The 22,548-nt window shown below is 60.8% G+C and overlaps 1 protein-coding gene across 4 annotated transcripts in view; it reads right to left on the minus strand.

Annotated features, from left to right (window-relative positions):
• Window positions 1-681: 681 nt before the first annotated feature.
• Window positions 682-22,548, minus strand: part of KCNH2 (potassium voltage-gated channel subfamily H member 2) — a 33,465-nt gene continuing 11,598 nt past the window's right edge. For 2 of the 4 annotated variants that reach the window (XM_046668866.1, XM_046668867.1), the window contains exons 3-15: window positions 15,486-15,650; window positions 13,897-14,337; window positions 13,084-13,295; window positions 8,052-8,480; window positions 7,153-7,540; window positions 6,628-6,827; window positions 5,904-6,156; window positions 4,575-4,768; window positions 4,228-4,327; window positions 3,273-3,545; window positions 3,006-3,192; window positions 2,509-2,686; window positions 682-1,221 (exon numbers count right to left, since the gene is read on the minus strand). In XM_046668866.1, the coding sequence (XP_046524822.1) occupies window positions 1,072-1,221; window positions 2,509-2,686; window positions 3,006-3,192; window positions 3,273-3,545; window positions 4,228-4,327; window positions 4,575-4,768; window positions 5,904-6,156; window positions 6,628-6,827; window positions 7,153-7,540; window positions 8,052-8,480; window positions 13,084-13,295; window positions 13,897-14,337; window positions 15,486-15,650 (3,170 nt within the window). In that variant the 3' untranslated portion in view covers window positions 682-1,071. Of the gene's footprint in view, window positions 1,222-2,508; window positions 2,687-3,005; window positions 3,193-3,272; window positions 3,546-4,227; window positions 4,328-4,574; window positions 4,769-5,903; window positions 6,157-6,627; window positions 6,828-7,152; window positions 7,541-8,051; window positions 8,481-13,083; window positions 13,296-13,896; window positions 14,338-15,485; window positions 15,651-17,409; window positions 17,512-22,548 lie in introns of those variants that run through there. The other 2 variants (XM_046668868.1, XM_046668869.1) reach the window with 2 other exon arrangements.

Here is a 22,548-nt window from a genome sequence, read left to right on the forward strand (position 1 = left end):
CTTCTACCCTCTTCAGGCAGTTCCTCTGTGATCAAGGATGGGAGGTGACCAAGCCATTGAGGCGATCAAGGTGAGCCCATCGGCAGCAGACACCAGGGAGCTCCGCGCCGGGCCGGGAAAGCCAGCACGACGAGAGATGGATCAGTGTGTGGCCCAGTGATGTGGGGTCTGTGTGAGCCTGGGTTAAGGTCAAGATAAGGCCCAGTCACGGGGCAGGGGGTATGGGCCAGGACTTAAGCCAATACAGCCCCAGGTTAGGGTCAGTGTGGGCTGGGCCCACAAACTGTGTAAGGGGACAAGAGGATGGGGGATTAGCCGTCAGTTTGGGGGCACCTTTGGGAGCCAGAATGCCACCCAGGCAACAGGGCCCTGAGGGGCTGGCCACAGGCCTGGCACCCCATTAGAACTACGTCCATATTCAAAACAGTCTGAGTGGTTCTCTGCTATCCTGAATCCAGGGCCACATGGAAGCAGGACCCTACAGAGGCAGGAAGCACCCCCCACAGCATACACCCCACACCCAAATATCAGGGCCGTCCCTGCAGGCCCTGTGCACGCAGACAGATACACCCAGATTCCTGCAGAAAGGCCAGTGCACACGTACACACGTGAATGTGAACACATGACACAGCATGCTGACAGCTGCACCCTCCCAGCACCACGAGAGTCTCCTCAGGATAATTATTTATTATTCATAGTCATCAGCATCTTCATTAATTATTCATATGATCCTTAATTATTATCCTTAACAATAAGAGCAGTAAATAGCAGAAAAGTCCTTGAGGTGCCTAAGGCCCAGGGCCGGGTGCCTCCAGGCAGTTAGACCAGCTACTGCCCCCAGGGCAGTGGGGGGACCACAGACCCCCATCCACTGCCCGGCCCCGCCCCTGCCCCTCCCACTGGGGTCCAGGGGACACAGGAGGAGACGGTCCCCGAGGGCTGGGGGAGGGGCCCTGCCTTCTCGTTCCTCTCCCCTCTGCAGCCAGGGCCTCCCGGGCAGGCCTTGAGGGGAGGGGCCCAGGCAGTGCACTGAACCCTGGGTGAGCCACGTGTCCACAGTGGGCAGCCCCACTAACTGCCCGGGTCTGAGCCGTGTCTGTGCAGGGGCTGGGAGGTGAGGGCCCCCAGCTGGCCCGGCAGGGAGAGGCGTCGAGTGGGGCCGTCTTGGGGAAGCTCTGGGGCCCCCGGAGGGAGCTCCTCGCACGCCATGAACTGGGAAACCTGCAAAGACCACAGAGCGTGAGAGGCAAGGAGCCCGCGGAAGGGGAGGAAGGGGCTGGAGGGGCGGTCAGAGGACAAAGAGGGTCCATAGAACCAGGTGACAGAGGACAGGAGGACAGAAGAGGGGAAAAGGAGATAGGCCAAGGCAGAGCAGGCCTCAGACCACAAAGGCAAGGGGCTGAGATCGGAAGTAGAGAAATGTGTTCTCAGTGGGCAAGAGCCACCCCGGGCAGCTGGGAGCCGTGGGAGCTCCCACTCGATACAGGGGAGAACTCGAGGCCACAGCCACCTCCTTCCCCAGGGGATGCAGGAGCTCAATCCACACCCAATCCGGAATAAGGGGCCCTGAATTGGGACAAAAGCTAGGACAGAAAGAGAAACAAGCCTTCTTCCTCCAATCTAGAAAGAACTCGGGGACCTAGAAACAGAGGCGGGCTGGCAGCCAGGCCCCGGAAGGCCAGGGAGAGTGCCAGGGCAGGCGGGAGGGGGTTTGTGGGTGCTGACGAGTCTGCTGTGAGATCTCTGCGGGGGAGGCTGTGAAGGGAGACTGGCACATTCGCTGACGTGGGCCCTGGTGTCTGCAAACAGGAGCAGGCAGCATATGGGAGGGGGAGCAGATGCCAGAGGAAGGGGGGAGCAGATCCCAGGCCCCTCTCGTAGCCAGAGGAGCCCCCTTCTCAGGGTCCAGACACAGCTGTCAGGGGGCCAGGAGCCAGCATGTCCACTCAGGAGAGGACAAGGGGCCACAGAGGCCCATCTCCGGCAGGAGGAGAGAGATGCGGGCACCACCCTTGGGCTTAGCCAAGCCCGCAGGACAGCCCTGCAAAGCGGCCAGCATGAGCAAATGGTGGGCAGCAGAGTCAGAGCGGGGGTACCAGTCACAGCAGGCACCTGGGACCCTGTCCCAAGGGTGTGCTGGCACACGGCACCCACTACCACGCCTCAGGGTCAATCAGTCCCCTCCTTGGAGACCACTGGTAGCCATGACACAGGCCCCAGGAGTAGATCTGCCGTTCAGGTGACACTAGAGGAACACACCCAGCTGTCTGGGGGCTTTGGTTTGGGGGCTTTCCTGCCTTGTCCTGTGGTCCTGTGCCCCTAGCTCCTGAAGCAGCCCTTCTCTAGGAGCACAGCCTGGGAGGAGGGCAGGAATGGGGGGCAGGTGGACAGAGGGGAGGCTGGGGCCCAGGGCCACAAAGAAAGGACAGCAAAGCAGATTTGCGGAGTGGAATCGGGGCGGAGAAGGCAGGGCTGGGTGCCAGGGCAGGAGGGGGCTTTGGGACTTACCTGAGAAAGCGAGTCCAGGGTGAGAGTGGGGATGGGGCTGACAGGCAGGAGAGGGGAGGTGGAGGTGGGGCCGGGCCCCGGGGTGGTCACAGCACTGTAGGCTGGAGGGACCAGTGTCATCTGTCTCTGCAGTAGCTGCAGGACGGTGGCCATGTCTGCACTCAGCCGCGTCTCCAGCCTGGGGCAACAAGGAGGAGGACGCTCTGGGTCTCGGGGAAGTGGACATATCAGTAACTGTGACTTCAGGACCACCCCATGGACGGACAGCTGGTCAACCCCAGACACTCTTCATTTTAGGTGTGACAGCCCCCAGCTCAGTTCTGAATGGAAGGAGAGGGTCAAGCTGCCAGACACACAGACAGGCCTACCCAGAGCTGACACTCTCCCTTCACCCCACAATACTGCCAGAAACCCATAGATCGCACACCACCTTACCAGACCCTCCCCCTCGACACACACAGCTGGGGGCTAAGCTGGATCCCTGGGGTCGCCCTCACCTGTTAAGCTGCCTCTGAAGGGCGTCCAGCCTGCTCTCCACATCGCCCCGGGGCCGCCGGCCAGGGCTGGAAAGAGGGATGTTGAGGAGGCTGGGGGCGGGGGCGGGGCAGCGAGGCAGCTCCTGGTACTGGCGGCCCCGACTGTCCCCCCAGAAGCTGAAGATATTGGACACTCCCGAGAAGGCGCCTGGAGCCAGAGAGCTGGGTTGAGACCCCGGAGAGACCCCACGCCTGCCCGCCCGCCAGCCTGGGGCAGCCTCACTCTACCTGACAGCGGGTTACATGTGTCACTGCTCTTCTCGCAGTCCTCAATCAGGGGCTCCCCACCCGGCGGCTCTCCGGGGGGCCTGGGGCTGGAGAAGGGCACCAGGCGGAGGGGGCTGGAGCTGCGGCCTGGGCCCTCATCCTCACTGCTCTCAGGGCTGGAGGGGCCACTGGACGGGCTTTCCCCCCACGGGCCCCCTGGCCGGCCCCGGCTACTGGGCCCTGCCCCCGCCCGGCCCGGCCCCAAGGCCGACACCTCCCCTGGCTGTTCCGGGTCTGTGGGAAACAGAGAATGGGCCTCAGAGAGGGCAGGGGGCAGAGGGGCAGGGAGGGCAGAGGAGCGGAGGGGAGGGCAGGGGAGGGGAGGTGATGGAGCAGGCCTGCAAGAGGACTGTGGCAGGAGGGCCTGGTTTGTCCCCATTGTTGCGTCTATCTTTCATCGACCCTCAAGCGGACTGAGAACTCCCGGGAGTGGGACCGGGTCGTCTCCGATCGCTGGCCACCCAAGCACCGGCAGTGGCACTGCTGGGCGGCGCTCTCTGGGACCCCTGGGCCCTCAGTCCCCGTTGCTGGCCCCCTTGCCCTCTTTGGTCCTTTCTCTTGTCCCCTGATCAGTTCAAGGCAGCGCCCACCAGGACGTCAGCCCTGTAAGGACCAAAGAAACTTAGGTATGCCCCTGCCCTAGAGGGCAGAAGAGGGCTTCCAGGAGGAGGAGACAGTTCAAGTGAACCTGAAAGGATGGGCAGCGTTTAGACAGCTGGGGTGAGGGGTGCGGGGCACTGAAGGTAGGCGCACGAATGTCTGTGGAGCCTGGGTGGAGCAGATGCGGCTGACCCGGGGCTCCACCCTCCTCCCCGCCTCCTCTGGACCACCCCTTTGGCCCCGTCCCGCTCACCGGCACCGCCCACCCTATCCCCTCCCCTCCCCTCCCCCCCATCCCCTCCCCTCCCCCCCTCACCCTTGTCGGTGCGTCTGCGGAAGGACAGCTTGCGCTTGCGTTGCCGGTTGAAGCCGCCCTCCAGCTCTGTGCTGCCGGGAGAGCCGGGGATCATGTTGGTCTGGAACCAAGAGCGGTGTCAGGGCCCTTCGGCCCTGCCAGGTGGGGCCCAAAGCCCCTCATAAGCACAGAGAAGGTGGGGCTGGCAGCTCCCGCTCCGGGGAAGCCTTCTTCTGCCCCAGGACGAGGGTTGAGGCTGAGGCTGGGACTTTCACAACCTCGTCTGAGGCAGGGAAACGGCCCGAGGGGAGGGCGCACAGAGAAGGGGCAGCCACCCAGGGTGCAGACCGCGGGGTCAGCCCACTCACATCTCGAAGGTTGAAGGTGATCTCCAGGCTGGACCAGAAGTGGTCGGAGAACTCGGGGTACATGTCCAGCACCTCCAGCAGGTCGTCCCGGTGGATCTTGTGCAGGTCGCAGTAGGTGAGGGCCCGCACATCCCCATTGGACTTGCCAGGCCGCGCATACAGGTTCAGAGGCTCTCCGAAGATGTCATTCTTCCCTGGAGGCCACCGAGAGGGGGGCTCAGCCCCTGGGGCAGCAGAGGCAGCAGGCTCCTGTCTTCCAGGCATTCTCACCCCAGGCCCGGCGCCTCCCCTCAATCTCGTCACCCACCGGCCAGCCCCAGCCCCATTCCCGCCCCCCTACAAAGGCGGGACCACGTAGCCAGCAGAGCCCTGTTGGTAAAGAGCAGGGAACCTCCCATCTTTGTGCCTCCAGCTCCTGGAACCAGCCAGCGGCACCAGCCTGCGTTCCCCACCCTGCCCATGGCCCTGGCTCCCCTGGGTTCTAACTCGACTTCTACCCCCAAACCCCACGTGCCAAACACCCTCCTGGCCAACCACTGCACTCTCATAAATAGTGTTCTTCAAACTACAGATCATAACACAGTAGTGAATCAAGACCAGCATTTTGTTTACTGAAAGAAAATAGGATAGCATAGCTTAGCACAACACAGAACAGAAAACACCAGAAGGTACCATGTGTAGTAGGGCCAAGTGTTATGTGGTGAAACTAGTTTTAGCTGTGTTTGGGGGTGTTCGTGGAGCGAGGGTATGTGTTCTTACTGAACTGAGAAATAAAAACCTAAAACGACCCCCCACGACACATTTGCCCTAAGGTGTACAGAGTCAAGGGAAGGACAGAGAGCAGGACGTCCCCTGCCCAGGCACACCTGCCCAGGTGCACAGGTAGGGCAGAAAGGAAGGGAGGGAAGGCGGGGAGGGGCAGGACTCCCTTTGCTTTGGAGATGACGAGGGCCAGGCTTGGCTGTATCGCAGGAGGCTGTAGGGAACTTCGAATTTCCTTAGTAAAATCAGAGGCACAGCCTCCCTCCACTGCCCACCTTGAAGCATCTGGATTTGGTCCTGTTTTAGGGAAGCAATAGTGTCGCTGCCTGGGGGGAGATCCCGAAGAGAGGCAGAATCTGGGAGCCCCCAGAGGTTAGCAGCCCCACCCCGTGTGCGGCTCCTTCTCACTGCCCCCCGTGGAGGGCCTGAGCTGGGGTGAATTAAAAGAGCCCAAGGTCTCTGCAGGCAGTCCCGGGTCCACAGCCCCAGTGGCTGTGTCCTCAGAGGGCTCGGACGTCTCCAGGCCATGGCGGGCATTTCCAGCCCAGGGCCTGGTCCCTGCCGTACCCAGGATGGCCACGACGACATCGCCCCGCAGGATCTCGATGGAGCCCCGGGAGATGAAGTAGAGGGCGGTGAGCAGGTCCCCGGCGTGCACCAGCGTGTCCCCTGGCGGTGCGTGTGTCGTCTTGAACTTCATGGCCAGGGCCCGCAGGCAGCCTTTGGTGGCCCCTCGGAAGGGCTTGCAATGTTGCAGCAGCGAGCGGTTCAGGTGCAGGCAGATGTCTGCCTGCAGGCACTCCGGGAAGCCCTTCAGCACCTGGGGGAGGTGGGGCGGCTCAGCATGCCCTCCCCTGGAACCCACTCCCACACCCCGCCCCAGAGGAGGCCCTGGGACGAGCATGGGGGGTCCAGTGTGGAAGGGAGGGATCTGGGTGCCCATTCCATCTCCACCCCTTCTAGCCGTGCACCCTTGGGGATGACACCTCACTGCCCTCGACCTCCATTTCCTTATGTTTAAGGTGTGGGGACCAATTCCTGCCTGGGGCTGTTGTGAGGATTAAACGCATCACCCATACGCAAGGGCCTGATCTGGCCTGCCCCAAAGTGAGAGCTCTCCCGGTAAATGAGCTCCATTAGCAAAAGGAGGGTAACAGCTCTCAGGGTGTTTGTAAGCACTAACTGTGACCACCTGAACCACAGTGTGATGCTGGGAGGGGAGACATGTTCACTGCATGACCCCAATCCCTCCAGCCCCCCAGCAGCCCATCACGCGGCCCAGTGGCCTCACCGCGTTCATGTCGATGCCGTTGGTGTAGGACCAGGCGTGCTGGAAATACTCCTCAAGGCGCTGGCGCAGCGGGTTAGGGATCTGGTGGAAGCGGATGAACTCCCGCACCCGGAGCATTTGCGTGTGGTAGCGGGCTGTGCCCGAGTATAGCCGCTGGATGATGGCTGACACGTTGCCAAAGATGCTGGCGTACATGAGGGCTGGGGGCAGGGGCGAGTGGGGCCATCAGCATCAAAGGGACCCCGCCGGCCCCTGCACCCGGTCAATGACACACGCAGTCACGTCTCAGTGTAAGCACACAAACGAGATGCACAAACACAGAAGCCCAGGCACACACGCCCCTGGACTCTGCCTTGTGCCTCTTCCCTGGTATCCTGGCTCCCAACACACCACGATGGTGGCCTCTGGCATCTCTAAGTCCCAAGAGCCCACTCCAGCCCCTCTGGCATCCTCCCCACCCTCCACCTCAGGCTCTTCCCAGACCCGGTGCCACTCTCCCCCGCCCACCCGCAGGGGCACACTCACAGCCAATGAGCATGACACAAATGGAGAAGATCTTCTCTGAGTTGGTGTTGGGGGAGACATTGCCGAAGCCCACGCTAGTGAGGCTGCTGAAGGTGAAGTAGAGGGCCGTGACATACTTGTCCTTGATGGAGGGGCCGCCCAGGCCACTGCTGTTGTAGGGCTTGCCGATCTGGTCGCCCAGGTTGTGCAGCCAGCCGATGCGGGAGTCCATGTGCGGCTGCTCCATGTTGCCGATGGCGTACCAGATGCAAGCCAGCCAGTGCGCGATGAGCGCAAAGGTGCACATGAGCAGGAAGAGCACCGCTGCCCCGTACTCCGAGTAGCGGTCCAGCTTCCGTGCGACGCGCACCAGTCGCAGCAGCCGCGCCGTCTTCAGGAGCCCGATCAGCTGCGGGGGGAGGGGGACATTAAGTGTGGGGGCAAATGAGGATGGGGGCACTGCAGTACTGGGGGACATCAGCGGTAAGATCCCCAAAGACTTCCTCCCAGAACCTCCTCCTAATTGAAGCGCCCTCCACATGCTGCGCCCAGAACAGAAGCCCATTAATCTTTGCTAGCTTTGTGAACAGAGGGCTCATGGTCCCCATAGTGACAATGAGGAAACTGGGACTCTGAAAGGGTCAACACCCACAGTAAGGTGCCTGGCCAGAACGCCCACAGCTTTTGTGTGAATGAGAAGACAGTGGCCTTTTTTGAAAGACCAATTAGAAAAAGGCGCCCCCCCTCTGGACCTCTATAACCAGTGAGTGGCTGGTATGGAGCGGGAGCGGGTGCTGGTTGGTGGCAACCGCCATGCCTCTGCTGGCCTTTCCCTCGCCACCTTCTCTGCCCCACCACCTCCCACCACCTTCTCTCCCTTTCCCCACATCCTCTTTGCCTCTACCTCCCTGCCAACCCACCTCCTCAGAGCCAGAACCGAAGATGAGCAGGTCAAAGGGGATGGCAGCCACCATGTCGATGAGGAACCAGCCCTTGAAGTAGTGGACGGCGATGCGGCCAGGGTGGCTGACCACCTCCTCGTTGGCGTTGACATAGGTGGTGCGGAAGTTGATGAGGATGTCCACGATGAACATGATATCCACGATGAGGTCCACCACTGCCAGGGGCTGGCAGGCATAGCCACAGTCGGTGGCCGGGGGGCCCTCTTCCGTCTCCTTCAGCAGGAAGGCAGCCGAGTAGGGCGTGAAGACGGCCGTGTAGATGACCAGCAGCAGGATGAGCCAGTCCCACACGGCCTTGAAGGGGCTGTAGTGCAGGATGGTCCAGCGGTGGATGCGTGGCGCCTGCAGCTTGTACTCCGGCAGCACATCAGCACCCAGAGACAGGACCTGGACAGGCAAGGGAGGTGGAGAGGAGGGCATGATGTCCAGCCGGCATCTGGGGCAGGGGAGGACAGGCCATGGGACCTCTAGGGTGGGAGCAGGTAACATCTCTGCTGGGGCGTCCAAAGAAGAGGACAAGCAGAGTAAGGAGGGAGGCCAAAAAGTTTCAATCAGAATACCTACCCCTCAGCCAAGGGGCCACAGCCACCGACCAACCCTCAACCTGGGCACTACAGTTCCCCATGCAGCATGGGGACCTCCTGACTGGTGACCTGAGTCTAGGGCACCGTGCAGTAATGCCCAGAAGTACTGCTCCCCACCAGCGATGCAGACCCACACCTACGGATATAACTCCCACCATGCAATCTTGCCCACACCGGCCAAACACCACACACACACACCATCGGCTCAGTCCAGAAAATGCTCCAAGGGCTACGGCTCCCTGCCTGGGCGATGGCCTCAGGAGTCATAGCCTCAGCACATCACTGCAGTTCCCTACGAGTCCCACTGCTGGTGGCCCAGGGACTGAGGGCCTAATGGTTTCTTCATGCCACTGGCCCAAGGATACCAGCCACCCAGACTCAGGCTCCTTGGCCTCCACTGGGGAGAGACCAAGTCACTCCCAGTCCTCTCTCCCCCAGCCCCCTCTCCCCCCAAGCCCAGGGCAGCCCTCAGTCCCTGCGCTCCCACACTCCTACACCAGTGCACTAAGCCCTAACCCAGCCAGAGATGGGCCTACGTGTACACAGAGGGACATGCACACAACAGACATTCAGAAGGGACACACCCAGCTCTGTACAGGCTCACCTTCATATCCTTCACTGTCTAGATCAGGTAGCAGCAGCCACACCACTCTCTCCCCAAGCAAACTAGGAAGGGCAGAGGCTGGCTTCCCTACACTGTCCCAGGAGCTGCATCTGTCCCCCTGTGCCCTCCCCCAGGCCCTCAGAGTCCTCTCTTACAAACATTTGACTCAACCCAAAATCCCCCTCCCCAAGCTCTCTCAGCCTGGCCCTGCCATCCCTGGGCAGCCCCAAACCCAAGGCCTGGCCCACCCCCTTGAGAGCCAAGATTGCCGGCCCTGTTCCCAGCAGTTCTGAGTGCCAGGGCCCCACAACTTCAGGCTCCTGGGCTGCGAGGGCGTGGTGGGTGGAGCCTCAAAGACTTCCATTCATAACCAAGCTGGGGCATCCCCTGGGCCCACCCTCACCAGACAGACTGTTTAGAGAACAACTCCTTAAAGGAAGTAACAGGAAGTTAAAATGGGCCATAGTTAGGGGTTTGGCCACCCTGGGGTGGCCACGGGAGCTCCAGTGGCAAGTGATAGGTGCGGGGAACAGCTGGGGCCTGGAGCAGAGGAGGGAGCATGTGGCTCCTAGGCCGCCACTTCTGCCCTGCCTTCAGCCCAAGACACTTGCTCCTTAAGGCAGAAAGCATGGGGTGGCAGCCTTACAGAGATCAAGTGGGGATTAAAAAAACAGACCTGGCCAGGGCCCCCGCAGACAAGGGAGCAGAAGAAGGTAACTGTCCCTGGATGGAGCTCCTCCCAGTGCCTGAGAGGCCCAACCCCCTGGGGCTGTGCTGGACCACACCTGACAACAGCGATCCTGCCCCCCGAGTCTGCCCATGGCAGGACCAGCCCAATGCACAAATGCACATGCATGGGGCAAGCCCAGGATACAAGGCCTGGACCCGCAGACCTCATCTCACAGGGGCCAGGCCCCGCTCTGCAACCAGCAGCTTACCATATGGCCTCAGGCCAGGTGTGTAACCCCCCCTTGACCTGTTGTCCCGCAGAACACAAGCTCATTTAAGCCAAACTCTGGGCTCCTCTGTGGATTGAAAGAATCCCCCCATACCTGTCCCCCAGCGGGAAGAGCACGTGAGCCGCGGCAGAGAGCTCAGGTGCCAAGGGAGACAGTGGCAGGGATGAGATTCTCAGGCATCTGCCATCTGCCCAGAGCCTCCTGCAGGCTCTCTGACAGAAGCCCCCTGGGGGCAGAGAGGTGGCTCCCAGGAGGTGCCTACAGAGTCATCAGCCTGGGGGACCACAGCCCAGCCACCAGCACCTCAGGCTGCCCAGGAAGAGGCAAGCCAGGTGTCTCAGCTCAGCCTGCCCTCACCACCATCCAGTGGCCTCTGACCCCCACCCTGCTCAGAGTCCAGCCTCCAAGCCTGGACCCCTGAAGCAGCCCACGCCTCACTCGCTGCTGCAGGGTCCACCTCCAGCACACAGAGTGCGGGAGCATGGAGCCTCAGCGCCTCCATGCCAGGCCTGGCTGCTGCCCGCCAGCCCTCTCGCTGTCCCTGCCCGCTGGGGGAGGTGGGGTGGGAGCAGGAGGCTGGCTCCTCTCCTCCCCAGTCTCCCTGCTATCCTCTCTGGTCACCCATTTCATTCCTGTTTTCCTTATCCTACCTTTGCATTTTGAGCTAGAAGACCGTAGGCCCGGGAAGCCTTGGGAGAGGGAAGCCCCCTGTCAAGGAAAGCACTGTCCCCCAGCCCAGTGGGCGTAAAGAGGAGCAAGCTGGAACCAAGAGCAAGATGAACAGGGACCCCGTGCCTCAAACTGTCCTGCTTCTCAGAAGCCCTCTCCCGGCCTGGTGCCAGAGCCCTCTGGACCGCATCCGACTTGCTGCCGCCTGTCTCAGTGCCCCAGCCCCGGAAGGGAGGGGGAGGAGCTGGGGGTCACCTACCTCCTGGGCCACCAGGCTGGAGATGCGCACGGCCCGCCGCACCCGGCCTTTCTGGGCCCTGGGTTGCAGAGCCCCTGTCCTGCTTGCCTTCCCTGCTGGGGCCGCCATGGAGGACTTGGCTCCCCCCAGCCTGCCTGCCCTGGGGCCTGAGGGCCCAGCCAGCACCTCACCTGCGCCCCAGCAACAGTCCCAGCCCAGGCTGCGCCCCAGAGGCTGGCGGCCTGGCTCCCAGGACAGCCTCTGGCATGAAGCCAGGGTCGCCGGGGCTGGGCCCGGGGCTGGGGTCACCCTGGCAGTGAGTGTGGACAGCAGCCCGCCTGGCTCTGGCTGCCCATGGTCCCCTGGTGCGGGCCCCGCTGCCAGGGTGCTGTGCTCTGCCCGCCGCCAGCCCAGCAGCGGCGCCGCGGTCGGAACCTCGGCTCCTCCAGCCGGCCCCTCCTCCTCCCTGTCCCCACCCCCACAAGGCACACTGGGCTCCCCCGCCCCGCCCCAGCAGGCCAGCGCCCCCTCCCCCGCGGCCGGCTCCAGGCTCCTGCTGCAGCCGCTCCTGCAGCCCGCGCCCCTCCCCCTCCCCGGCGGCCCGGACTGTCACCGCAGATTAATGGTCTCCCCAACACCCCCGCCCCGCCAGTCCAGTGCCCAGCCAGCCAGAGTCAGACAGACACCCAGAGATGGAGAGGCCGCCCGTTGACCGGCAGAGCCAGGAACACACGCACAGGCTGACACATATAGACCCACACGCGCAGACCACAACAACACAACAGGCACATGCTGCGGGCACAGGAGCAGGGCAGATGCCAGGGCTCCAGGTGGGAACAAGACAGAGGCGGTGGGGGGGAGGCAGTGAGGGGGAGGCAGCCAGATATAGGGCCTCGGGTGTGGAGGAACATTCTGGAGTCAAGGCCAAGGGGCTGGAGACCTGGCAGGTACCCAGGGAGCCAGAGGCGGTGGGAGCAGGGCCAGGAGGAGGGCCGAGGAGGCAGGCGGGGCAAGCAAACGGGCAGCTCCCTTCCTCAGGCCAACTTGGGGAGCTGCTGTGGACGGGGCAGGAGAGGGCATGGGGAACTGGGGTGCAGCAGGTGTGGGACAGAAGCCCCCACTGTCCCAGGCTTCTCCCTGACTGCAGGGATTCCCACTCCTGATCCTCCGTCAGGATGCAAAGGAGGAGCTGGGATGGCCTGGGCAGTGGGGTGGTGCAGGCCTTCTGGCTGCCAGGAGGGGGCAGGAGACCAGGCTGGCCCTGCCACCGGGCAGTGTTGGGCAATGCCCCCAAAGGCTGGCAGTCCCCTCTGGCCCAGGATTCACGGACTTGATCCCTCCATCCCCCCATATCTGTGCCCCCACCACCATACCCTCCCCTCACAATGTGGGAAGGCAACCCTCCTCTCCTGTGCCTTACGGAAAGGGTGTGCACCTCCAGGCCATCCTGGCCCTAGCACCAGGCCCCCACTCTCCTCCTGGCTCATCACCTTGGGCTAGAAGAATCAAGACCCCCGACCTTGATGTCTGTGGCCCCTTCTAACTTGAGGCCTCTTGTTGGTTGCCCCCATTGCTCCCCTCCCCACACCCTGTGAGCAGGCCCTGTTGTGTCCCTGTGGCTGACTTCTCCTGCCCACCCTGACTGTCTCAGGTGCCCAGCCTCAACTGCACTGTCCTCCCTGTGCCCCGTCAACCTGTCCTCTAGACCTGCCGTGTCCCAAGGCCACCTCCCGTCCAGTCTCCCTTTCTCCAGGACCTCCCAGACTGTTCTCTACCTCATCCAAGCTCCAGAATTAACACCCTCAGCCAGCAGGTCTGCCCACCCTCAAGAGGCCCTCACTGACTGGACCCCTCCACCCCACCTTTGACCACAGCCCACTTCCACCTCCTCCAAGATCCTCCAAGCTGAGGGGAGAGCCAGGGTCTGGGCACCTACCTGGGTGACCTTCTCGGTGACATTGTGGGTCCGCTCCTTTATCTTGGGTGCTATGATCTCCCGGTCACTGGTGGGCGAAGCCAGGAAGGGGTCGCCCTTGAGGTCCACAAAGTTGAGGGTGATTTGGGGAATCTTGCTAATGGTGCGGTAGCGCACGAGGTCCGAATCTGATGTGGAGTTAAGCAGGCCGCTGCGCAGGGGGTGCATGGCCCCTGGGGTGAAGGGGAAAGCAGGGTCAGGGCAGCAGGCAGGTGCCGAAGGGCAGTCAGGCCGACGACATAGAGCTGAGGTGGAGACCAGGCCCTGCATGTGCCAGGTCATGAGGTACAGTGTGTCAATGAGGCCAGCTCAGGAGATGGGGCAGAGTCACCGAAAACAAGCAAGGCCAGACCCCTCCCGACCTGATCGAAGCATGCCATGATGCAACTATGAGGTGACAGAGGAGACGATCCTCCATAAAGGTCTGTTCAGCGGGTACTGGGAGCCTGCCAGAGGACCAGGTGGTGGCAGGGACCCAGATGTCTCTCCCGCCCTTCAAACTCCCCATGGCCATCCCTGCTCCAGGCTGTCCTGGGAGAACCCCAGAGCCAGGGGCCAGCAAAGGCTCTGTGAGTGGAAGAATGTAGTGGGATGAATGGACATTTAATGGAGTAAAAGCCTGCTTAACCAGATTAAATAAGTGCTTAATGGGATTTCCATCTCCCAGGCACACAGGACAGGGTGGAGGGGGAGGAAGCTGAGGTCCCGGAACGGGGTAGACCTGGCAGGTGCGAAAGTGCTGGGGCAGTTACCAGGGTGGCCAGAGGCCCTCACCTGTGCTGGCATGGCGTGGCGGTGGGGGCAGCCCGGTGCGCATGGCCTCGATGTCATCCGCTGATGAGGCACGGCGCACGCTGGCGCAGCTCTCCCGGGAGCGTGTCCGGGCCAGGCTGCAGCTGGAGCCCGAGGCGTCGGGGTTGAGGCTGTGGGCCCGGGGTGACGGGTGCGGGATGGGCGCACAGGCGGGCGGCGAGCCGGGGCCCACCAGCGCGCGGCGCTCTTCTGCCGGCCCAAGCCCCGCCACGTGGTTGTCCATGGCTGTCACCTCGTCCAGGGCCAGCGACTCGCTGCTGGGCGCCGCAGGCGTCAGGTCCACGTCCACCACCACAGCCCCGGGGGCCCCCGTGCTGCCCGCGCCACCTGGCCGCACTGTGGACTCCCGCGCTGTCAAGGCCAGCAGCGCAGGCAACTTCAGGCGGAAGGTCTTGGCCCGACCTGCAGGGAGAGAGGAGGGGAGAGGAGAGGTGCGAGTCCATAGGACCGCCAGCAGAGCAGCCAGGGAGGGGCAAGCCTAGGAGCAGGAGCCCCAGCCACCCACCCAGGGGAGGAAGGAAGGCAAACGGGAGCCCTGACAGCTGGCACCCCTCCACCCCCGCTCCCACTGCACGGAACTCCAATCTCAAAAAGATTCTAGAATACAATCTTATCTAAGGCTCTAACAATAACAAACCACCATTTCTTGAGCCACATATCAGGTGGGCTTTTCACAAACCATCCCTGACTCTCACACCTGCACTGGTGGGTATCCTTATCCCCATTTCAGACATGAGGAAATGTAGCTATAAATGAGTTGTGTGACCTGCAGAAGGTCACACAGTAAACGGCACGGCCTGCATCTGAATAGGGGAGTGATGCCACGGCCTTCCTGCCATACCCTGCTGCCTTGCAGAGGGGACCTGTGCAAAGGTGGGGCCGGCGTTATTAACACCGCCATTCTAGAGCCTGGGAAAACAAGAGGTGCAATTTTTGCCATGACTCTGAGGGAAAAATTAAAATTAAACCAAAAGAGGCCATGGAGTCAAGAGGTCTGAGTCTTTGCATCACAGGGAGATGAGGTGAGGCCTCCACGTCTCCAGCCACGGTAAACGTTCCCCGCAAATCCTCTTCTCAATTAGCCAAGGCCACAGCAGGGAGCTAGCCAGTCCAGGAACAAGGACCAGAAGGCAGAAACTTCACAGACAGAGAGCTGAGTCCACGGGAGACCGAGCTTTCTGACAAGGAGAGGGAGCCACTCCGAAGCGGCAACGCCATCTGGGAAGGGTGAATCCCCCATCCCTGGGGCTGGAGAGAGGACCACTCCCTGGGATGCTGTGGTGGGAACCCAAGCAGGTAAGACTAGGAAACCAGGCGTCATCCTGCCCCAAGAACCTGTGAATCTGGGCTCAGTCTGTCACTCCACCCCTGTATGTCCATCCTGAGCCAGATGGGCCTGGGCCAGATCCTCAGTGTTCTTTCCCCAACCGCTGAAGGGACCCCCACCTCCCGCACCCTTTCCTGCGGAGCACTGGCCTTGGGTGGCTTCATGGCCCCAGGAAGGAAGATTATATATTCCTGCGCCAGCCAGACAGCCCGGCTGCACTTACCTGTGGCCAGCCAGCTAGTGGGGGGGCCACGGTGATTGGTGTCCCGGGCCGGGGACCCCACCATGTCCTTCTCCATCACCACCTCGAAGTTGAGGATGAACATGATGACAGCCCCATCCTCGTTCTTCACGGGCACCACATCCACCAGGCACAGGAAGCAGCTCCCTGCAGAGTGGGGGACACGGCCACTGTGGCACCAGGGCCCCTCGGTGGGCAGAGCAGAAATCTGAAGGGGCCCATCCACTTGTGCCTCCCCCACGGCCCCTAAACACAGTCCCCAGCCATCTCCGCTACAGGATCTTCTGCCCCAAACCCTCCTCCTGCTGTGTGCCTGCCAGACTGAGTTTCTGCCCTCAATCTGTCTGCTCCAGCTTGCTGCTTTCAAAACTCTCCCTTCGCCTCGCTCTCCTTGTCGTTTCTCTAGCCCTCTCTCCCTACTGCATGCTCCCCTACAGTGGCTTACACTCCTTTCTTCCTCCCTTGTTTTTTCATCTCATTTCCCCATCCTCTCAATCTATCTTTGCTTTCCCTCATGTGAGGCAGTGTTGCCTGATGGTTCAGCCCACAGACTTTAAGCCCAGGATCTCTGGGTTAGGATCCCAGCTCTGCTGCTTAGTCATTTATGCGTTGTTCCTAAATTATCTAACCTCACTGTGCCTCCAATTTCTTCTTCTATAAAGTGGGAACGATAATAATTCCTCTCTCGTGAGTTATAAAGATTAAATAAGTCAACATATGCCCAGGGCCTGGGGCAATGCCTGGCGTGTACCAAATGCTATAGACGGGTTGGCAGTGACCCCAGTCTCTGCCTTCACTCTCTCTACACGATACCCAACTGCACTGTCTGTCCACAACGAGGTAAGTTCAGATGTCAAGAGCAAGAGTTTCAAAACCTTTAGAGCAATTTGGCATCGCCACAACTCCAAGTATGTGATTCTGTATTTCACACGAGCATTGGTCTGTGATATATTAGAAACAAAGAAAACTGATCCTTCACCAAAGAGTTGAGAAGCACTGCTTCTAGATCTTTCATCCCTGCCTCTCCTTGTCTTTCTCTCTGTGTCCTTGATTTTTTTTTCCCTCCCCACCAGAGCCCCTGTACCAGGTGAGGTCAGCCCACCAGGCCGAATACACCCAGTCTGCCTCTGCTGCCTGTCCGGTGCACGGCCCTCTCACCCCTCTCTCTGCTGATTTCTGAAAGAGACCCGGCATGCTCTCAGGCTCTGCCTAAGGCCCAACTCAGAACCCCGGCACAGAGGAAACCCTCAAATATGCATTAACATCCTATTCCTCCTCTGTGGACCCTATGGGGACCAGGCATGTCTCTCATCTCCCTCTCTTCCCAGAGTAGAGACTTCTTTCCTTGTTGCTGCTGCCCCTGTCCTCATCTGTCTTCTCTGAACTGCAGGGGCCTAACTCGCCAGTGTCTGTGTCCCTCTGAAGGGCCTAACACCTAGAACAAGGCAGCAGGGAGCAGGCACTGGCTGGTGGTGGTAGTGAAGGGGCAGTGTGGATGGTGGGGGAGGGTCAAGGATGGAGAGGGGTGGAGAGGAAGTGGCGGTGGTGAACTGAGTCAAGGGAGAGGCCAGCAATCTGGAGGGGCTTGGGGCTGCTGCTTGATGCTGCCAATGAGGCCCTGGGGGCTGAGCCCTGCCAAGTGGGGCAGTAGCTTCAGCATCAGCCTCAGCGGGCCAGGCGTGAAGGGCCTGACTCCTGGGAGATGCTGGCCAGGCTCTGAGAAGATATGCTGGGGGCAGGCTGAGAAAGGGAAGCAGATTAGCAATTCTAACAGCTGTGGGATAAATCTTATGGAAAGAGATCCTCTGAAATCAAGGGAAACAGGATGGCACTGGGATGACAGGGCTGGACCAGGGGAGGGGCTGGCCAGGAACTCTCCACCCCACCCTTAAGCCCTTCCACTCACCGCATCCCAGGCCCTCATGGCTCGGCCCTCAGGACCTGAGCTGGGGGGCTCTGTCTGGGTCTCCCTCCAGCAGCTGCTCCTCTCCCCTGACCTCCGGCCTCTGACATGGCCTGGCTGAAGTATGGCTGTGGTGTTGGGAGCTGCAGGGGGCCGGGCCCAGCTGGAGACCGTTTGGCACCCAGACAGCCCGCCTAGAGTTTATGCCCTAATATGGTGATGGCCGGCAGCGGCCTGAACACGGACTGGCCCTCATCAGGACTAAGGAGAGGCCAGAGACCAGGAAACCTTAGCTCTGGAGACCCCCAACACCTGACCCCAGGATTCCAGTACTCCAGGCCCCTGATCCTTGTTCCTCACTGGGAAACTCCTTCTCCCGTTTATCAAGACCTCCCCTGGGCCCGGCTCCTGTCTCATGCATCCCCACAGCCCCACGGGGCGGATGTGATCTCTCTGGTTGTAGATGAGTGCTCCGAAGCTTGGGGAGGGTAGGTGACGTGCCCAAGGTCATTCTGACAGAGTGAGCAAAGGCCACTCCGGAGTCTGGAAGCTAGAGGAGCCCAAACCTCCTGGATGGCCTGGGAATCTGCCCCGCACACGGCCCCAGGAGTCTGGACTTGAGGCCACGGCCCTCCATGCCCCCTTCCGTTCAGGCTTCTCGGCAAGAGAGGCCAGAGTCTCATTCTGCAGCCCAGAATCCCAGGACACTGGCATCCCAAATTGCCACCTCGCCCCCTGCCAGGCTGCAGAAACTCCAGAATCAGCCCCCGTGGCGACACAGGTCCACTCCCTGCCCCAGACACACACTCGCCTGTGGAGCCCCCTTGGCCCTCTCCCTTTGACATTCAAGGAATTTTTCCTTTCAAATAACCCTGTCAAAGCCCTGGTTATTCCAAAAATGTGAACTGGAGCCCTGCCTGATGGCGGCGCAGAGTGGGGAGTTGGCTTCAGCTGCTGTTTTCAAGGGGACGTGGAAGGAGGAAAGTGGTGGCCCCGAGTCAGCCAGTGTTCTCTGAGGCTCTGCCTCCCACCACCTGCCGGGTTGGCTGGGTCTTCCGTGAGCTGCCACATCACCCACCCCCAGCTCTTCAGCCAGACGGGCCAACAGACCCCATCCCATTACTGGCTGGTATTATGTGGGGTGTGGGTCCCTGATGGCAGCTGAAAGTCATCCAGGCCCAAGGCGGGGCACAAGGACAGCCGGGCATCAGCACAGAGCAAACCACAGCCTGTGGAGGGCAGGGCTCTGACCATCACACAACTTCCCAGCAAGGAAGAAATGAGTCCAGCTGAGCTGCCTCCCGGGAGCTGCGGGCTGGCACTGCACACATAGAAGAGCGCCTCGCCCTCCACCAGCCCCACTCCAACCTGCCCCCAGACCCTGCCCAGCCCTCTGCTCCTCTTCTCCCTCTGCCCTTGCCCCGCCCCCAGGACAGCTCCCCCAGGCGCAGAGGCTAACCGGCCCAGCTGGGCGAGGCTGCAGTTCCTCCGAGAGCCACTCTGTGGCAGGCATGGCCCACACTCCGGAGGCAGCCAGCCCCAGGAGCGCTCGCTTGGGGAAGGAGGGGAGCAGAGGACCCCGCCCTGCCACAGGAAGACTGTGGGGTACCCGACGCTAAGGGGAGGACCCAGGCCGTGGAGTCAGGTGGCCTTTGCTCACTCTGTCAGAATGACCTTGGGCATATCACCTACCATCCCCAAGCCTCAGAGCACTCATCTGCAACCGGAGAGATCACGCCCAACCCATGGGGCTGTGGGGATGCATGAGACAGGAGCCGGGCCCAGGGGAGGTCTTGATAAACGGGAGGAGGAGGAGAGGGAGAGGCGGTGGGCCAGTATCAGGAATGGAGAGGTTCAGGGGCCACCTGGCTCATGCGGCTGATGTCAAAGAACACCCATTCACACCCCATCAACCCCAGCCCCAGCTGAAGACACCTGGCTTGGGGTGAGGAGGCTGGGTGCCAAGGCTGTGCCTGCCTCCTGGGGCTCAGGGCACCCTGGGCCCTGTGGGGATGGAGAGAAGGAAAGGGGAGGCAGTCATTGCCTGATAGCCATACGGTGACAGGCTCCACACACCTCACACCCTCTGTGCCTCCAGAGGTCACACAGCTCCCCACAGGTCACTGAGGAGGGGAGAAGAGGAGGGGCAGCAGGAGGGACCCTGCAGAAGAGCCAGACCTGGACACATTCCAGGTGCCACAGGTACAGTTCCTCCTGACCCCAGGGAAGGGCACCGTCATCAGAACACAATGCTGCCTTGCTTTCACATGGTGCCAACCCACGCCCAGTAGTGCACCTGGGGGCATCGTCCCTGCACAGTATCCCAACGCATCCAGGGGTCAGGGGCCAAACCCAATTTCCTACCTCTGGGCACCCCTGGCCTCGGCTGGGCCCCAGGCAGGAGCCACACTAGGCTTTAGCGAGGGCAGACCCTATCTCTCACGGAAAGGGGAGGCCTGCAGGCGACCCTGACCGTCCTTGGGCAAGTTCCCCAGGCCACGGTCTCTGGCTACTCATCTGTGACTAGGTGTCGTCACAGCTCCTTCACCGGGGCTCTTCTCTTCACCCCATGAATATCCACCGAGCACTTGCATATGAAGCATTTGGGGCAACATAAACAAGACAGGCCTAGCACCTGCCCCCCTGAGCCAAGGAGTCAACAGGACCCCGATTCAGAGCCCAAGACGAGGAAGAAAAAATAACCCAGGCAGAGGGAGGAGCCCTGGGAAGCTGAGCTCACCTGCCTCAACCATCAGGAAGCGGGGCTCTTGCTGTGTGACTGTGGGCAGGTCACCCACCTCTCTGAGCTTCATACTCCCTGTGGGTACTGCAGGGACAAGTGATTCCCGCCCTGGGTGCCAGACGAGATGACAGATGGCCTTGCGGAAGCACCAAGAGCTGTAACGAGGCAGGGTGCCGGGCCCCTGCAGGGAAGGTGACCTCGGGGAGGCAGCCATCCTTGCCCTGGTTGCCTCCCTGCCTCGCTCGCAGCAGGAGGAGCTGGGCCCAAAGTCACACTGAGGGCAGGAGGCTGGGGCTCCAGTTGGCCCTGTCCGCCCCCAGGCAGAGAGGCTGTCTCCGCAGCAGCCCAGGGCTGTGCAGTGTCAGGTTATATTTAGCCTGGTGGCGGCGACAGGAAGATGCAGCAGGAGCTGCTCCTGGCCGGGGGCCACCATGTCGCTAACACCACTCTTAGGGGCAGCCAGGGGGCCTAGGGAAGGCCAGGGACGTTGCAGGCCCAGGGGACAGAATGGGTGAGCCTGAGAGGCCAGCCAGTGAATGAGTACACGTGCTCAAGTGTGCATGTGAGTGTGTGTGTGTGTGTGTGAGAGAGAGAGAGACCAATCCTATGCTCCTGCCTCCAGAAGCTGATGCAGACTCCCCTGGGAACGGACACTGCAGGGCAGGAGTTGGGGAGCCCCAATCCAGCCTCCAACTTCCACAGAAGGAGCGCCTCCAGACAGACACCTCCACCAGCCCTTCCAGCCTGACACCTCCCAGGGATTTAGAGAGCCCTACAGAGGGCCTCAGGGGACCCCGTGCAGTCGTCCGACCGCCACCCAAACCCACAGCATGTGGCTTCCCTACACCATCTTTCCAGACCACTGCGAAGGCCTCAAGAGAAGAGCTCTTCCTAGATAAGCTCTGGGGCCCAGCCCCACTTGACCCCCAGCGACACAGCCTTGTTGTCTATAAACTGGGAGTCATGCCCCTCCGTGCTCCCCAGAAGCCCTGGAAGAGGAAAGAAGGCCATGTTGATGGGGCAAAGTTGCTCTCTCTCCTGGATCTATTCTCATCCCCATCCTCCCCAAGGTCACCACACTTTACCTCTCTCCTCCTACTTCCTGGATTCTATCCCCCTCAGAATCCTTCAGAATCCTCTGTTCCCAACCACATCAGACCCTTCAGCCTGCCCTCCCAGGTGGGCCTCCCATGCCCGGACACACAGACATGCCGAGTCCCAAACAGCCTGGCCTCAGTGCCTGCCCCCCAGGGTACCCCAGCTTCATCCCATCCTCCTGCTCCCACGGCCCCCATTCCTCTTCCCTCCAACTCCTCCCATCCCTCTAGGCCCTGCAGGATCCCCTCTACAAACATTTTCTTGACTGCTCGATCAGGTCCACACGGATATTTCTCGTTGAGAACTCCTCTAAAACTATATCCCTGATTTAGGAGATAATTGTACACTGACTTCTGGGGTGAGCATCCTCCTTTCCCCCAGAGTCGGAGCCCTGAGGCCAGGGTTGGGCTGGCTTCCCAGGAAGGTACTGGGTAAGCAGTCGAAGGACCGATCGTGGATTCAGGGTGGTGACCTGTGCTTATGGCGGGTGTGGACAGGAACATCTCCCCACCTTCTAAGCTCCCTTTCAGATCCAGGGACACTGACTGTCCTTTCACAACATAATCTGCCCATTTCAAACCCATCCTGAGGCTAGACAGCAGTCAGAACCACCATGAGAATCAAGGTGGTATCCTTCACGGAAGTGCTATTAAATCTGGTCAACAGTTAGCAAGTTAGCATGGATCATGGAGGCTGACCACCCAGGAATCCAGGAGAGGGGGCCAGAGCAGGACCCTCACAGGTGTGGTATTTCTGAGCCTCAGCCACCTACTAGCCCCCCTTACTGTGACCACCACACAGCCGGTCACAGGGCAGCTAGGGCACCCAGAGCCACAATCAGCCAGGGGACACTCTAGGGCCCCTGCTCTCTTCCAGGGCTCTGCAAGCTTCTAGAACTGTGCTCCCATCTTGGCTCCCAGCACACCCCAGAGAGCCTGGGGACGCCTTGAGAGAACCCCATCCCCCATCCCCATTCCAGCTCTCCCATTGGTCACCTAGCCAGCCATAGCTTCTCAATCATTAAACCGAGAGCCGTCTACCTCACAGGACACCAGAACGCTCCGATAGACAAATACAAGTGAATGTCTAAGCCTCTTGGAGAGTCAGATGGAACATTCCAGCATCAAAATATATGACAATGACCCAAACGTAAACAGAGAAAACCAGCATTACTTGCAGATGATAGAATCATCTCCCAGGAGAACCAATAAAATCAACAGATAAACAATTAGACTAATAAGAGAGTTCAGCCAGGCTGCCAGATACAAGATCAGCCCACAAAATATATAGCATTTTTCTCC

Source organism: Equus quagga, chromosome 8, assembly GCF_021613505.1.
Source record: "Equus quagga isolate Etosha38 chromosome 8, UCLA_HA_Equagga_1.0, whole genome shotgun sequence".
Lineage (NCBI taxonomy): Eukaryota > Metazoa > Chordata > Mammalia > Perissodactyla > Equidae > Equus > Equus quagga.